Here is a 17,060-nt window from a genome sequence, read left to right as displayed (position 1 = left end):
GCTAATGAAAGTGGTTTTTGGTGAGCTACCTCCTACAATTTCCACTTCCTCTAACGGCTCTAGTGAGGGGGGATCCTTCCTTTCTTGTGGAACCATATCCGGGAGAGGTGGATCTGACTATAACTGCTATTTGGCAGGTTGCCCCACCTCTATTAGTTCAAAAGGGAGTGAGGACGACTTCGTCGCTAGTACGTAGCATGCTTTGGAAGCCACCTGATCCCCTCTGATCGTCTCAATTGTCTCGTTATGCGGGAACTTCAGACATTGGTAATAAGTGTTAGGGACAGCTCAGAGTCTGTGCAGCTAGGTCCTGCCAAGATCATATGATAGAGTGTGTTAGCTTTTACCACAACAAAGTTTATGATAAGAGTTACTAGACCAGTAGCTACGGGTAGTTGGATCTCCCCAACTGTCAAAGCTTTGTCCCCACTTAATCCATATAGGTTGGAATTGGTGGCGACCATTTCAGAATCAGGAATCTGCAACTTCTTGAATGCATCATAGTATAGCTCATTTGCTGAGCTGCCTAGATCAACCAATATGCGATGCAAATCATAATCTCCAAAAGGAAGTGTCAGAACAAGCACATCCTCGTGGGGCCTTTGAATGCTACAACAGTCAGCCTCAGTGAAGAGGATGAGCATATCTTTGTGGGGTACCGAGTTAACCTGAGCTCCTGTAGTCAGCTCATTGTTTATGATCCTCATCTGCTTGGCGATATGCATTTGATATCGCACACCCTTTTCAGTGGTCTGTCCACTTCGTTTACTTGCTTTTTCGGAAATCATATTTAGCTGGAGTCGACCATTGAGCGGTCCAGTACCTAGGGGATCTTGAACTGACGTGCTAATCTCCTCAGGTTGTACTGCATTCGCCTATTCGTGTGCCACAAACTGCTTCAAATACCCCCTTTCAATCAAATCTTATAGTTTATTTTTCACAGGCTCTAGTGTTGTGACCCTTACTCTTATAGAATTTGCAGTAGGTCCTTTGGTCTGGTACCCAGGGATCCTGGCTTTAGTAGAGCTGGCCATTTGAGGTAACTTTGATTTTTTATCAAGTCCAGAACCTCATCTAGCATTTTGTTCAGAGGGGTGAAGTTTTTATCCATTGAGGGAAGAGCTTCTTCAGCTCTTTCCACACGTGGCTTCTTCTGTGGTTTTTCATCTGCACTACTGGCTATATTTTGGTATTGTCTTTTGGGCATTCGTCCCTTTGATGGGGATTCGGACCTTTGGCGACCACGATTACGGTCTCTCTTTGATTTTTGAGGGGAAGAATTTCCAATCCTTTCTCAGAACTGTCTGACTAGTCTTCCTCACTTCCTAACGTCTGTTCAGGACATCCTCTTCCCACCCCGTATGAGTTTAAACGCTGTCAAGGAGTTCCTCTAAATCGCAGGGTGGTTTTCTGGAGAGAGATCCGAATAAGGCGTTGTTTTCATCCAACCCTTGTTTGAAAGCTATTATAGTAGTCTATTCATTACAAGACTCTATTTGGATTGAAATTTCCATGAATCGTTGCATGTAGGATCTCAATGCCTCTCCATCTTTTTTCTTAATGTTGAACAATGCATCGATCCATTTTGGTTGATGCTTATTGCAAGAGTACCGGTCTATAAAGGTCCTAAATAGTTCTTCTGAGGATCTGATCTGACACTCAGGTAATCTGTGGTACCACTGGAGCATAGATCCATATAGGGAGGCTTTGAACTCTTGACACATGATATGGTCATATCTCTCATATTGTCCCATAGAGGCACGATACCTGAATACGTGATCCACCAGATATGACTTGCCACTAAAGACACTGAACTTTGGTTGTCTGTAACCACAGGGATATGGCTTCCTCATCACCCGTGATGCAAAAGGAGATATGTCTGCCCCCATTATGGCGAACTGGACAAGGGAGTCTTACATTTTTCTCCCCTTGCCTGTCATCCGATGCATCTAACGGATCAAGTCATTCTTCTCAGCTTCCCATGCACTTTCTTTGGTAGAAAGTTTTCTGTTCTGAGATGTTTTTCGGTGTCGAGGGTGGACATCATGATCCTGGTCAGTGGACTCCGGTTCTGAGGTTGTTCCTGAGTCTTCATCTGAGTTGTTGTATTCTGACTCAGATGGCTCGCGTCGTACTGGATCCCCACGCCTTGGGTTCCTAGCACAACCGACTTCCGGAAGGTCATCATCATCGAGATCGATGAGTGGCACCTTCCCTATGTCAGACTGATATAAGTGCCTTAGCAGCTGTAATTCTCGCTCAAGGTTGCTTCTTTGCTGTTCCAGAGCCTGCACCGCCTGACTCACCTGAACAGACTCTAGATTGGTGAGGACAACATTCTCACCATTTTGACGTTCCTCTTAAGCATTATTCCTGGGACCTGCTCCAGGAACAACTGGTCCATCGGGGTTGGTCACAGGTCATTGGGGGGGATCATTTGCATCTTGGTGACCAACATTCTCACCCCCTTCAGGCATCTTGTGCACTTCTTCTCTGATAGCGACGCTGCTCGTGGTAGCGCCACCCTTTGTTTTCTTTGCTCCTTCCATCACAACAGTAAGAGTTTTTAGACTAAATCAATCATTTCAAATGAATATTTACCTACTTTCGTCCCCACAGACGGCACCAAAAGAAATAGGGGAAATTCCGAGTATCCCCTGATCTTCCTCTGTGCCTTGTGATCTAGAAGCATTTACTGAATAGAGAAGGGATGAGATGATGGTGAGTTCAGGGTTGAACTATCTGACAGCTGCCTACGTATCTCCTTTGTTCTTTAGGAGAATCAAACCTTATTTTGTGTAGTTCCTACGAGTGAATCCCTATGGTAAGTTTCCTTGTTGATCATAATATCCCATCGTGTATGGGAAGATTATATCTAAAAGGTAACTCCTAAGATATGTCATCACGATTCCTTCCTTATCATTAAAGATCGCCATCTTCAGTTTCCTTCTGTTCAGGAACTATCTATATCAGTTCCTAACGACTTGGAAAACTGTCATACTTATAGGCGGTCAACCACGTGCCTAGCACATGTCCACTAAACACTCGTGCTAAGCACGAGATCACTTATTCATGGAAGTGATCCGATGGTCCTTGTCTCATTCTGGACATCTATAGTCTTAGGTTATTTCCCATGCACGTGTCATATGTTCAATGACGGGAAATCCCCCCTACAGTAACAGATTCAATGTCTTCAGCGAAGCTAATTCACTTCTACGAATGGTCAATTGGGCTGATCTAGTTGATGAAGAGGATAGCGAGGACGACGATGAAGAACACGGTCAGACAAAAACAAAGAAAAACTACAAGCCCAATTGGATGTTGCAAGAGCACTCTCCTCCACCTACAAGAACAATTTCAACCTCCTCTCCTACTGAGTGGGAAGTGGTTGCAAATACATCATGCACTACTCAAAGAAATTGTGTTCTCCTTGAATCCCAAAGTTTGTTGGGTTAAGTATAAGGAAAGGGTAGAAGGGCAGGTTTCAAAGAAAGAAAAAACAAGTCCCAGGGAAAAGATGTGTATCCGACCCCTCTTCCACCCAGTACTAGAAATATTCTAGCACGATATAAATGAACTAGATTTATTCACAGGAACCTTCAGTATTTTTGCTGGAAACTAGTTTATTTTGGTTTTGATTTTGTATTCAAAGTGGGAACTTAATCCAGCCCAGGCGGTGCTTAACCCCTATATTGTAATCTTATCTTATTATTATTATTATTATTATTATTATTATTATTATTATATTCACAATTTTCCTACAAAAAAAAAGAGTGCAAATGCTCTACAGATTTATTAAACTGAAATGTGAAGCATTTTCTCCTTCTATTGGGATACGTAAGTGATGGTAGGGAAAACCCAACCGTACTGGCAGGTGCCCAGAAGAATTTTTAATTACGACAAAATAATGAATGTAATATATAATGGGTCCTGTTTTTGACAAACCCCATATTGTGTTGGGCAGACCAAAAAAAAATGGAGTCTGCAATTGTGTTGGGCACAACCACCGCCTAAAGCAGCCCCCACTAAAAAAAAGCCCAAACCAAATGAACCAAAAATTAACCGGTTACCACCAGTTGATTCCTTCTTCTTCTTCGTCACTTTCTTCACCTTCTTCAACTTTTTTTTCTCATTTTCATCTCCCTCGTTAACATTTGATATCTATTTCTTATTGTGTTATTAAGTTTAAACAAGATAATTGACATTTTCAAGTGATCTATTACAATCACTTTGCAATGCTTGTTGAATTAAGATATAAATTGTCACTTAATTGTCTACCATTTTAAGGGTTTGCTTAAGATAAGAAAAGAAAATTGAGCTTGTTGTTAAAAACTTAGGAGTTTTGAGAGAAAGAGAAAAAGGGGGTTAAGGCAATAGGAGGTTGTAGTAGGTTATCATTGATGCAGTTAGGGAGGTGCCCAAGACAAATCATGTTTTTAGGGCAATGACAAATTTGTAATAATTTTTTTTTGGGTCTGCCCAACACAAAATGAAAGGTGCCCGTAGTGGATACCTATATAATTGGCCATAAAAATCGAGGTTACATAGTTACCTCATAGACAACACCTACTATGTAGGTTTATTAATAAAACTGAAATATGAAACAGTTACAGGGAAAATCATAGTAAACAAATAAAATTCAAATTTCATTTAGGTATATTATAATTATATCCTCGCTAGATAAAAAGTTCCATTTGGTATAAGATTACTCACGTGAAGCTCGAGCCTTCGTAAGTAAGGAGATGCCTGGAGCAAAGGGATGAATCCCCATAATGTTAGTTTCTCCACGTGTTTCAACCAGCAAAACCAACTTGTTCAAATTGGAAAACAATAAAAGCTGTTTGGAAATCTTCTTTTCCTGAAAATTACAGCAGAAATTAGTTTTCGTTGGAGACACCTATCCCAAAAGTAAGTAAATTTAGGTACAAGAACCAAATCAAATTAAATATACCTCAATAGGTACAACTGACAGCATCAATCCAAATACTCCAGATGGGGAAAATCACTTGAAAGCTTTCGAAAAGTTTTCAGGCTTAGTTCGGATAATTACGTTGGAAAGTTGAGGAACATTCATATGTGTAGAGGTAGTATTTGTTCGACTGAACTCAATTATGTTGAGCTACCTACGTATCGAGTTCATTAGTGAACTCGAATCAAGTTGAAGGTAGTTCGAGCTTTTGATTGGTTGATTGGAGGGGAGATAGAGATAGATGATCAAGAAGATGGAGAATTGGCCTCCTTTGAGAATGGAGAAGATGCCTTCTTTTATAGGCGTAGATCCTCCTTTTGCGTTGTCTTGATGATTGTTTTTACTCTTTCCGTTATAAAGTAATGATCTCTCATTAATGATGTTGTTAACTAGCTTGCCGCGGTTATATTTCCTAGGTCGTTTGGACGACCTGACCTTAGGTCGTATGCATGACCTGCTTGTAGTCTGGACACGTGGTTTGCCACAAGTGTTTGAGAGTGGAGGGTACTGACACAGCCCCCTTTCTTTATATCACTATTTGTAGAATAGTGGTGTAAAGAAAGATAATAAAGGAGACCACGTGTCTTACTTGGTTGAAAATTGAGATTGTTGCGAATTGAATTTTTTGTGTTTGTAGGCTGGATGTCGTTTGTTGCTTAGAGCTTTGTTGTGAGTTAATGTGGTAGGTCTTACGTCGTAGTGCATAAATCATAGGTCGTAGTGCGTAGATCGTAAATCGTATGTCGTAGTGCATAGATCGTAGTTCGTATATTGGACTTGACTGATAATTAGCCTTTGAGTGGTAATTACAGTTGAATCAAGCTTAACTATATCAGAGGCCTTAAGTTGATTTGTGGTCCTTTTGGGGGTACCATGAATTAGATTTGACTTATAATTAGCCTTTGAGTGGTAATTACAGTTGAATCATGCTAAACCCTGGCGTTGGTGTTAAGTTGATTTGTACACCTTTTGGGGGCGTCACTATGGTTATTAGTCTTGAATTGAATGTATGTTGCTAGGCCCAGTTTTGGACCTTTGAGCGACCAGGTCGGAGATGGTTGTAGCCAGCCCCCAGTTCATAGTAAAAGCAGCACTTTGTGGGTGTTAATGTTGTTTAGCCCCAGTGTTGGAGCTTGATTGACATGTTTAGATGGCAATAACTTGTCCTAGTTTGGAGACTTGTCCTAGTTTGGAGATGGCTATGGATAGCCCCCCAGCTTGATTGGCTTGCAATAAACTGCAAGGGAGTGAACTTTCATTTTGCAATTCGAGTGACTCACTAGTTTGTAGTATATGCAAACTATCGAGGAGGGAACTACGTGCTTTGAATTGTTATATCTGATTCAGGAACACTGATAAGAGCCCAAAACTGTAGTTTTAACCCCTTAACAATAATACTTTTAGACCAATTATGTGAGTAATAAATAAGAGTTAATGCTAATTACGTGCTTTTATGTATTTCAGGCATTGAAGTCAATTATGTACAGAAATGTGCCACTTTGGCGATATAAAGGAGCAAAGAGTTGGTTGCTAAGAAGTTTTGGGATTAAAAGTCAAGACGGGCAGAAACAGCACATAAAAGTCAGTGGAACTTCCGAAGATCGTATCTTTGGACTCGGGCCTCAGAATTGGGCGTACCTTATGTCAAAACGACTGTCTCAGAAAGAGCTTTCCAATGGTCCAAACCTTGAACCAATCAGAGAAGCAGATGTGGACGAAAAGCCTGTTGAAGTCAAAACTAGCTGAAAAGGGGCCTGTGGATTGAAGAAATTGGGCTTTGGGCTTGATTTTCCAGCCCAAAATATAGACCCTCAGCCCATGCATGAAAATGTTGATCTGGTCTCCTCCATTTCCACACATAAGACTTAGCTCTTAAGTATCAATTAGCTTAGGTTAGAAAGGAGCCATTAGAGTAGTTCTAGATCTAGTTTTGAGAATTTTAATTAGTTTATTAATTAGTTTCATTCCTTGTTTTAGATTAAGTATTTGAATCATTGTTTATCATTGATTAGATAAATAAAATAGTAGTTCTTGTTAAATTCGATTTTGTTATTTAAAATTGTTTAGATCTAATTTCAATTCTTGTTATTCAATGAATTCTTAGTTGTTAATTTAGATTTTAATTATTGTTTAGTTGAATTTAGTAAAGTTAGAATCTTTATATGATGTCTAGTTTTAATTCAATTGGAAATGATAGTTTGATGAATCAAGGCTAAACCTCCATTAGAGGGGTTTGATGAAGCCTTGATGAAAACTTGATTGTGTAGTGTAGAATCGTTGTAAGAGTCCATTCCACTCTAGAAAGGAGTTGATTCACCATGAGAATGGGTAGACTTCCTCACATGCTAGTTATGAATTGGTAGAGATGCCATGTATAATTAGGGATTAAAACAACCAATTCTTACCGTAAGAACATAAGAATTGGATTACAACAATCTATGCTAATTCTTAAGTTGGATTCAAGGTGAATTCAATTCCCCCTAATTCTTATTCTAGATTCAAACCTTAGTATTCCATAGCATTTCGTAGTATAATTCGTAATTCTCTCATTGACTTTGGTAGGATTGATAGTCGTAGAAAACTTGAGTGTTAAAGAACTAGGAGTGTAACGAATCTTCTATTCCATCTCTACTTCAATAGTATCGAGAGTAGAAATCTTTGATAAGTCTAGTATAAGTTCAGTTTGTAGTTTTACTTTCGTTAAGAGTTTCATCACTTTATTCATTAGTAAAACTATCTTTTTACAATTATCGGACACTTAGATACATCTCGGTTTGGAATTGTTGATTCCTTGATTCGACAAAATATTGCTTTCTCTTGATTAGTTATTTCAATTGATGATGGATATGCTAGCAACCTTTTGTGTATGGTATAACTCCATGGCGAGCGAGCTTTTTAGATTGATTGACATCATCGACGTGAGCTTTGCGGTGTGGTTAATCTAGGACAACCTGAAATATTGATGTTCGTTCAAGCTCCAGTGAACTGATGACAACCTCGCGGTACAACCGAACCAATGTTGATTGTGTTCGAGCCGAAGTGATAGTTGGAATATTGGTTGCTTCTTCCAGGTTGTAGACCTGCTTTGACTTGACTTGAGGATGACTTGATCTAAGGATGACCTGACCTGACCTGACCTGAGGACGACCTGATCAGAGGATGAGCTGATCTGAGGATGACCTTATCTGAGGACAACATGACTGATGATGACTTGGCTAATGGAAGGCTGATAGACGACCTGGCGGAGGTTTTTGCGTGAGATCTGGCTGAGGTTTTGATATAGCTCTGTGATGAGTTATGCTGGTGTGCGCTTCTCCTCATTGGTATAGGTCCATAGATTAACATGCTCTAAAATTTCTGTTTGAGATTGGTTAAACCAACACCTTAGTTGACCTAGTAAGGAGCGACCTGTAAGCTGGATTCCTAGATCTGTATTGTCACCAATTCGTCGTAAAGGAACGTGTGACATGGTGGTAGTTGCAGCCCTCGAGTCAGTACTGGATCGACTGCAAGTGATCTGTAAGTAAGAAGTATATCTTGCAACATAAAAGTGTGCACAGATTATCCGAACTGATCCAAAGATTAAATATTAGTATAAATGAAGGATAGTTGAATGTAGACTTATATCTTAGAATGCTGACTTTTCGCTTGCCGATATTGATAATCCATACCAGCGTCATGGAAACTTCAATGATGTGCATGCCGTAAAAGAATCTTGGAGAGTTTTCATTTGATCGACTAAAGCTTTGAGTTGTCCTTCCATGGTGGTTTTACCAAGTTTCGTGGGCTTGAGAAAATGGTTTGAATGTTTTTTCTCAAGAAGACGAACCAGCAGACGGCACCAATGTAGAGGTAGTATTTGTTCGACTGAACTCGGTTATGTCGAGCTGCCTACGTATCGAGTTCTTTAGTGAACTCAAATCAAGTCGGACTTAGTTCGAGCTTTTGATTGGTTTATTGGAGGGGAGATGGAGATAGATAATCGAGAAGATGGAGAATTGCCCTCCCTTGAGAATGAAGAAGACGCCTCCTTTTATAAGCGTAGATCCCCCTTTTGTGATGTCTTGATGATTGATTTTACTCCTTCCGTTATGAATTAGTAATGATCTCTCATTACTGTTGTTGTTGACTAGTTTGCAGTGGTTATGCTTCCTAGGTCATTTGGACGACCTGACCTTAGGTCGTATGCACGACCTGCTTGTAGTCTGCACGACCTTAGGTCATTGGTGCGTTGACTAAGCTTTAGGATTGCGGTAGATCATTTGTTTCCATGTATCACTGTATTTGATATTTGGGATGACCTGAGTTTAGGTCGTGATTACATCTTTGTGGCGCAGTACGATCTGGTGGTATACGAGCTGTGAGGATACGACTTGATGGATTTGACAGGTGTGATGTAATGAATGTCTGAGAATGGAGGGTACTTACATTTACTATAAGTTAAATTCATTAAAAGGTGCAATATTTGCAAGTAGAGCTAGAGAAACATGGCATATTCTTAACCATTATCCAAAAACTCGAAATTCCATATAATTTGAAATTTCATTGGTGAGTAGTTAGACCGAAAACTTAGGAGTTGACGGGACAAGTTGGATTATCCGTACATCTATCTATACTCATTTTAACAGGAATTCTTCTCCTATTGAAAACGGAAAATATAGCACTCCTAAATTGAATCATCCATTAAAATGGAAATTCATACCCTAGGGAAATCACACTTCTAAATTAAATCAATGAGATCCATCCCCCTATTAACGGGGTTATTAAAGCTACAATAGTTATAGTTAATGGGTTTTTATCAAGATAAATTTTAGAATAGCCAGAAAATCAAACTAGTATGAATAAAGTTAAATATAAAGTTATAGTATTAATAGTTTATTCATAAATAAATAGAAAAGATTAACAACTGAGAGTTGCCCAAGTGGTAGCAACCATTTATGATAGAGTTATTTTTTGCAAAAAGTTTAACCATCATATCAATCCGCATCTCCACTATTTTTTCATTCAATCAAAAGTAGGGTTGTTCTCGGTCCGGTTCTTATAGAAATCATAGATCGAACCGATATACTCACGATATACTCGGTTTTCTAAACGTCTACACCGAACCGAATTTGAATAAAAACCAAGATGAAACCGAACCGAATGTTCAGTTTGATTCGGTTCGGTTATCAGTTTGGGTTTTGCCATTTAGGCCTTCTGCTTCAAATCGAAGCCTATATGGACCTACATATCAAAATCTATTGAATAGTATTGATGCTAATTTAGGCTTGTTGACAAGTTATAACGCCAATCACAAGAAGCAAGTATTCAAGTATTGTAACATGAACCATTTAGCCCCCAAAAAAATAGTAATAAAAAAAAACTCTAAAATTTCTATATATATCTAGCACCAAATTTGGTTTGGTTTATATTAGTTAACCAAATCCCCAAACTGAAAACCAGACTTAGGTAGTCAATTTTGCCTTTTGAGAATTGGAAATCAGATTGAAAAAGTTAAAAACTGTTAATTTCACTTGGTTTGGTTCGGTTTTTTCGTTCCTCGGTTTTTTTTTAATAGCCCTAACCAAAACCTTTAACCATTCCACGTCATTGATCCGTGTCTGACTCCATAGGTGAATGAGCAAACATAACCCACTCTCACACGGATCGTACCCAAAATTTATCAAGTTTTCCTTTATAAATAAGGGTGGAATTCAAGCTAATCAAGTCGAGCTTCACCATTCTCAAGCTCAGCTCGTTTATTAAGTGAGCTTTGAAAAAAGCTCAAGCTTGGCTCATATAATATATGAACGAGCCCGAGCCAAGCCGAGCCCAAGTAATTCGCTTATTGAGCCGAGCTTCATCAAGCTCGTTTGTTATACGAGCTATAATATAAGCTCAAGCTTGGCTGATTTATTAAATGAACGAGTTTGAGCTGAGCTAAACGAGCTGAGCCTGAGCCGCTCGGCTCAAATTCCACCCTTATCTATAAATAGGGTGCTTTCATTTCCAAAAAATTGATTAAACTGGTTTCTCAAAAAAAAAAAAAAAACTATTAGAGAATAACTAACAATGAGTGATAACAAATGTAAACCTTGACGGATGAGGTGCTTCGCGAGATAATTGAATATCAATCTAATGAAGAAGTTACGAGAAAGATATGGGTCAAGAAGGGGAAATAGGTGTCAACAGATGAGGAGTACGATTGTCCATTGATAAACACCTAAAACTGTAGTTTAAACCCTTTAATAACATTTTATTTAGGCCAATTATGTTTATAATAATGTAAATTTATAACTATTTATTTGTTTTTATGTATTTCAGGTTTTAGAGTTGAATAAGTGTTGAAATGATGTCAATTGTGCGTGAAAATAAGCTAAATTGATTGCTAGATGAAAACTATGGAGAAAGGCCAATATTTATGAAGAAAAATGCAAGTCAAAGAAGTCAAGTGAAAGTCAACCCGGATAGAAAATTGTTGAAAAGTCAACATAACTTCAAATAGTCATATCTTTGGACTCGAAGCTCTGATTGAGATTCATTTTATATCAACATAACTGGATCGAAAATTTCTTTCTAACCGTCCAGGCCTCAACCCATTTGGAGTAGTACAAGACTATAAGTTAACGAAAATAGTGCAACAGTAAAACGCTATAAATTTGGACATTAATTATTGACCTAGTGAAATATTTTAGCCCATGAGCTTAAGCTATGATGGAATTTCAACCAAGCCATGTAAAACCCTACTTGTTCCATATAAAAGTAGTGGTTAACTTCATCTCTAAGTATCCTATTATCTAACTTTAGTTTAATTTTTAAGGTTAGAAAACTAGGGCTTGGTAGCCACCGTTATTCGACCATCAATAAAGCTCCCACCTTTCTTCTTCCAAATAGCACAATGTATTCTTTTAATCATGTTCTTGTAGTTATTTCAATGACATTAGGTTAATACTTTCAGTAGAGGGAGTGATTATGAAGCCTAATAAGGAATAGATTGTTAAAGTGGAATTATTCATTATGTATGTTTTAATAAGTTGTCAACCGGATGACTGAATATTCAGCGGTAGTGGTCCTATTCAATTCACAGTTCATGGTGAGTTACGCCATCAAATTGGATCGTTACTACTAGAACCTGGGAAAACGGGATAACCCTCAGTTTTGACTATCCGTGAGTTACTCGAGCACTGAATGTTTATCAGGCTTGTGCATGGTTGAGCTGCACGATTCATATACACTGCACGGACTCTATCAGCACATGCTTCGGGTCATGATCCAGGATTGCCACTAAGGGGGGTTGCTACTACTAACACACACTACTACTACTTTTTTTTTTTTGGGTGGGTGAATTATATACTATTATAACTACTATTTTTTTTTTTTTTACGGAAAAATTAGGCCTGGATCCGCCCCTTATACTATCGGCGAGCTCTTTCAACGATATATATTTCAGTTAATTTACTATGATTATGCTAAATCTCCAAAAAGTTGTGATATTTCAGCTAATTTACCAATAGATTGTGACATTTCAGTTAATTTAGTTTTTGTTGATTATTGCCCCTATTTGCCAGTTGTGATTCCAAGAATCTAGGTGTGTCAAAATTCCAAACTAAACAATTAACTCCAGCTGATGATCCACTACATCAAACTTTTTTCAGTACAGGGTTCTTTCAGTGGTATAGGAAAGAACCCTGTACCACTTAAGCGCCACCAACTACGAAGGTATCAAAGACTGCAAAAACTACCACCACTATTACACCTGTCTTTGTGCCCTCGAAATCTTCAGCTATTCCAGCCACCATTCAACCTACTACTCCATCCACTGTTCCTGGTTGATCTTCTTCTTCATCTAAAGTTTTTGTGGTTGATTTTACCCTTCGTAACCAAAAAAGAGTTCTGAAATATGCTTCTCTATTTTCTGATCCTCCGACCCCTGGCCTCGAAGAAGCTCTTGTTATGAACACAATTCTTCCTTGAGATCGATCAGCCATGGCTGAAATTCCCACTACTGAACGATTTCACATTTTGTGTTCTTCCCTTTAAAAAGTAACTATATATCTTTGGCCTTACTCTTATGTCGATTTGCCTATTATTTATAATGTCTTTATCTGTTGTATTCTTGATTTCAGGCTAAAGTTGCTGCGGTCAGTCAGTTTGAACACGATATGGCTTTCTCCCGCCTTCTTAGGGATGATATTGAAAAATTGAAAAAAGAAAAAGAACAACTTCAAAAAACTCTTTAAGAAGAGAAGAAAAACCATACTCTCACCACCACCAAACTCCATGCTTCTGAAAACAAAACACTTGTCAAACTGCGAAGGCTAATCTGAAGATCTTTATTGACGAGAATATCTTATTGACTGAGAAATTGAAAAGCTCTTATGCGGATATGGAAGCAAAACTCAAAGATGAAAGAACAAATTTTGAGAAAGAAAAAGCTGAACTGGTGGCTGAACTAAGAAAAGCCGATCTCGAGTTGATTGATGCTGAGGACAATATGAAATATTGTGTTTCCACTATGAAGAGCTTCAGACAATACCTTCCTGTGGCTGTTATTACTCAGTATAATCTCGAATCTAATGATGAAAGCGATATTCCGTCTGAGGTTGTTACCTTCGATGTTGAGAAAGAAATTGTATCTGACGCCTGTCACACCCCGAATTTTGACAAAATTTGAAAAACAATATTTGTTTCCGACTCTTCGATTTTCGAGGTGTGATGCACTCTCAACTTCGATTTACAAAAGCATTAACAAATATGACTTATCCTTTGGTCATGGGGACGGTTCTAGGGGAGACTGGGAGTGAGATAACTTAAGTTGGGTTTCTGATCCTGTGCTCTAATTTATTACCTAGAATAGGAAACTAACAACCTCACCCATCTTTCTTATCCCAAATCTATTTCCTTTATTTCTTCTTTAGGTAAAATCCTCTACTGGTTACAGTAAGAGTTCTTTGGAGAAAGCAATCCTCATCTCCTCTTTGCATAATCTTCTCCTCCTCTTTACATATCCTTTTCCTTTTATTTCATGTTTCTTTTCACTTCAGGTAAAATCCTCCTTTGGTTACAGAGTGAGTTCTGAAGTGGAACTATGGTAAGTGATAAGAGCCCAAAACTGTAGTTTTAACCCCTTAATAATCATACTGTTAGACCAATTATGTGAATAATAAGTAAGAGTTAATACTGATTACGTGTTTTTATGCATTTCGGGCTTCAAAGTCCATTATGTGCGTAAATGTGCCACTTTTAGCGAGATAAAGGAGCAAAAGTCGTGAGAACTTCCGAATGGCATATCTTTGGACTCAGACCTCGGATTAAGGCCTACCTTATGTCAAAACGACCGGCTCGGAAAGAGCTTTCCAATGGTCTAAGCCTTGACCCAATCAGAGGAGCATAAGTGGACGAAAAGTCTGTTGAAGCGAACTGCAGCTGAAGAGGCCTTTTTGGACTGAAAGAATTGGGTTTTGGGCCTGATTTTCCAGCCCAAAACATGGCTCCAAGCCCATGCACGATTTTTGGATCTGGAAGTATAAAAACAAAAGCTTGACTCTTTGTTAATGGAGTTAGGTTAGGAAGCTAATGTTAATGGAGTTTAGGGTTAGAAAAAGATAGATCTAGATTAGTTTTTAGATCTAGATCTAGTTTTGAATCTCCATTTTTATTAGTTTTCATTTCCCTTGTTTTAATTTAAAGTATTAAAATATTGTTATTGCTTCATTAGATAAATCAAGTAGTTTATTATTGATCAAATTCGATTTTGTCATTTATCTATTGCTTAGATCTAATTTCATTTATTGGTTGTTAGTCATTTTCAGTAGTTATTGATGTTAGATTTTAATTATTGTTTGTTAAATTCCATAAAGTTAGAATCTTTAGATTTAGTTGTCTTAAATTTATAATTAGTTTTAGTTTAAACACCAAACACATCACTCTCACTGTTCCTTGTGTTTGAATAATTGAATTCTATTTAAGTCTTGAGGGTTTAAGAGTGGAACGAAATCCTTACTCATTATATTGCATGATTAAGTTTTGAGAGTAAGAAGAATTGATTTAAACGTAAGAACGGTAGGATTACGTATTAGTGTTCTTGTAGCATTAATATTTAGGATTTTATTGTTTTTACGGATTATCAAATGGCGCCGCTGCCATCTTAATCTCGTTCAAGACAAGAATTCAATTGCTTGAATCCAAGGGGCAATCCCCCATTCTCTACCCACCCACCCTTTTAATTTTTCATTCTTATTTCTTGAATTTTCGGAACTGTTTCTTTGTTTCAGGCATAGGGCTCATGGATTCACAGAGAAAAACACTGCGGTGAAGGTATTTCTAAATTTTCGAAAATTCTGAAAATATTCATACATAATATTTAATGTGTTTTTGATTTACTAGAATATTTTCAGATTTTTCAGAGTTGGTTTACCTTGTAAAACAAATACGATCTTTACAGTACTACATTTCAGTTTTCACACCGTATGTTCTTGAAAAACAGACAAGTAAGGTTACTTAAGGAGTTCTAAAAATTCTATAATTTTTACAAGAGTATCTATCCTAATCCTGGAGTTTGTAGTAAAAATTTGATGAGTTTTTGATTTGTTTTGACCTCCTAAATAGTAGAGTGTTTCCAGTGTGTTTCTGCAGTGTTGCAAACACTTAATATCTGGAACACCATCCAATAAGGAGAGGTTGTAGAACTCCAATTGCTCTAAACTTTTTACAGGAACAACTAGAATCTCTCAGGAGTCGCAAGTAAAAATTTGGAAATTTTTGGATTTGTTTTGATGGGTTAACCATTCGGTTGTTTGTATTGTGTCCGAAAACCGTTACGCAAACTTTGAAGGGCTGTAGAGGGACTTTCACAACTCCGATCGATCTGAAATTTTACAGGCTACTTGATAGACGTCTTAGAAAATTACTGTAAAAATTTCAGATTTTTTGGAGTACGATAAAAGGCCTAAAACTTGAAAACCCTGGAGCGCGACCCGCGCCCAAAACACTGGACATTCGACAAAACAAAGGGCACTCGCGCCCTCAAGGGAAAATTCAGTGTGAACAGCCCAATTTTCACAGAAAAATGCAAATTTTTATTCCTTAAAGTTATTTAGTGTTTCTAACTTGTTAAATACACTGAAATCGCGTATACAAGACGCTATTCAAACGCGTAGCAAGGAGGCATTCAGGTACTCCTTCTTCCACTCCTCGCCTCTTCTGTCAGAGGAGTTTTAATTCTAGTATAATCAGGCTTGTTTTTCAGAGAAATAAATACAACATGCCTATCTAGAATTTCACACACTACACTTGCATCAATGGCTAAAGAACAAGAGACTCCTCTCTCGATTTTTATAAAGCCCTAAACGATGGCCCCCTAAGTCGCATCGTTCTTGTAGACCTAGTGGGGATTTTCGAATCCCCCTAATATATTTAACTTGTTACCGGGTTTTCATGGTTTTTAGACCAGAAGCCTTACCAAACATACGCGTGGGATAGACCAAGTTCTCACTACATTCCATCATCCTAGCGTAAGTCCGGATCAAGTTAAACTTAGGGTGTTTCCTTTCACCCTAGCCGACAAAGGCGTCTTCTTGGTTAATCGCCCAAACGCCAAACTCGTGGACTCATGGGCTCAACTTGTTCAATTGTTCATGGAACAATTTTACCCACCACTAAAGACAGATGAAATGCTTCAAAAGATTCATTTCTTCCGCCAGTAATCCTCATGAATCCTTTTCAGAGCCGGAATCGTTTCATCGATCTTTCTCATTGAATGCCCACATCATAATCTTGCGAAAAGACACGCTTTGTTCGTGCCTTCTTCAAGCGGGCTTTTACATCGTCATAAGGAGGTTCTAGATATCATGACTGGGGGTAGTTTTCTTAGTAAAGGAGCCTTAGAGGCTTATACATTCTTAGAAGATCAATCTAAGAGGAACAACAATTGGGGAGGTAACGATTCCTCCCGCTCCCTCTCCTTCTTCTCGTGAGGTTAAACATGATCCCGAAGCTTAAAACTCTTATCGATGCCCTCACTAAAAAGGTAGATGCCATCTCGTTCAACAACAACCCACTCCGGTCATGAACATTAACTCTACTTCGTTGTAATGTCATTTGTAGTCTTGAG

At 38.2% G+C, this 17,060-nt stretch overlaps 1 protein-coding gene across 1 annotated transcript; it reads right to left on the bottom strand.

The window, feature by feature from the left end:
* Nucleotides 1–257: 257 nt before the first annotated feature.
* LOC147517052 (uncharacterized) lies at nucleotides 258–725 on the bottom strand. Its single transcript, XM_086593461.1, has one exon. It carries the CDS (start codon nucleotides 723–725, stop codon nucleotides 258–260), a length of 468 nt encoding a protein of 155 aa, XP_086449587.1.
* Between the last annotated feature and the right edge of the window lie 16,335 nt (nucleotides 726–17,060).

The sequence above is a fragment of the Coptis chinensis genome, chromosome 2 (genome assembly GCF_015680905.1).
Source record: "Coptis chinensis isolate HL-2020 chromosome 2, ASM1568090v1, whole genome shotgun sequence".
Classification (NCBI taxonomy): Eukaryota; Viridiplantae; Streptophyta; class Magnoliopsida; order Ranunculales; family Ranunculaceae; genus Coptis; species Coptis chinensis.
Note: the sequence above shows the minus strand (reverse complement) of the source record. Positions and strands in the feature narration are given on the sequence as shown.

Bases quoted from the DNA above. Each gene is read 5' to 3' on its own strand.
- LOC147517052 (XM_086593461.1), bottom strand. From the start codon at position 725: ATGCATATCGCCAAGCAGATGAGGATCATAAACAATGAGCTGACTACA.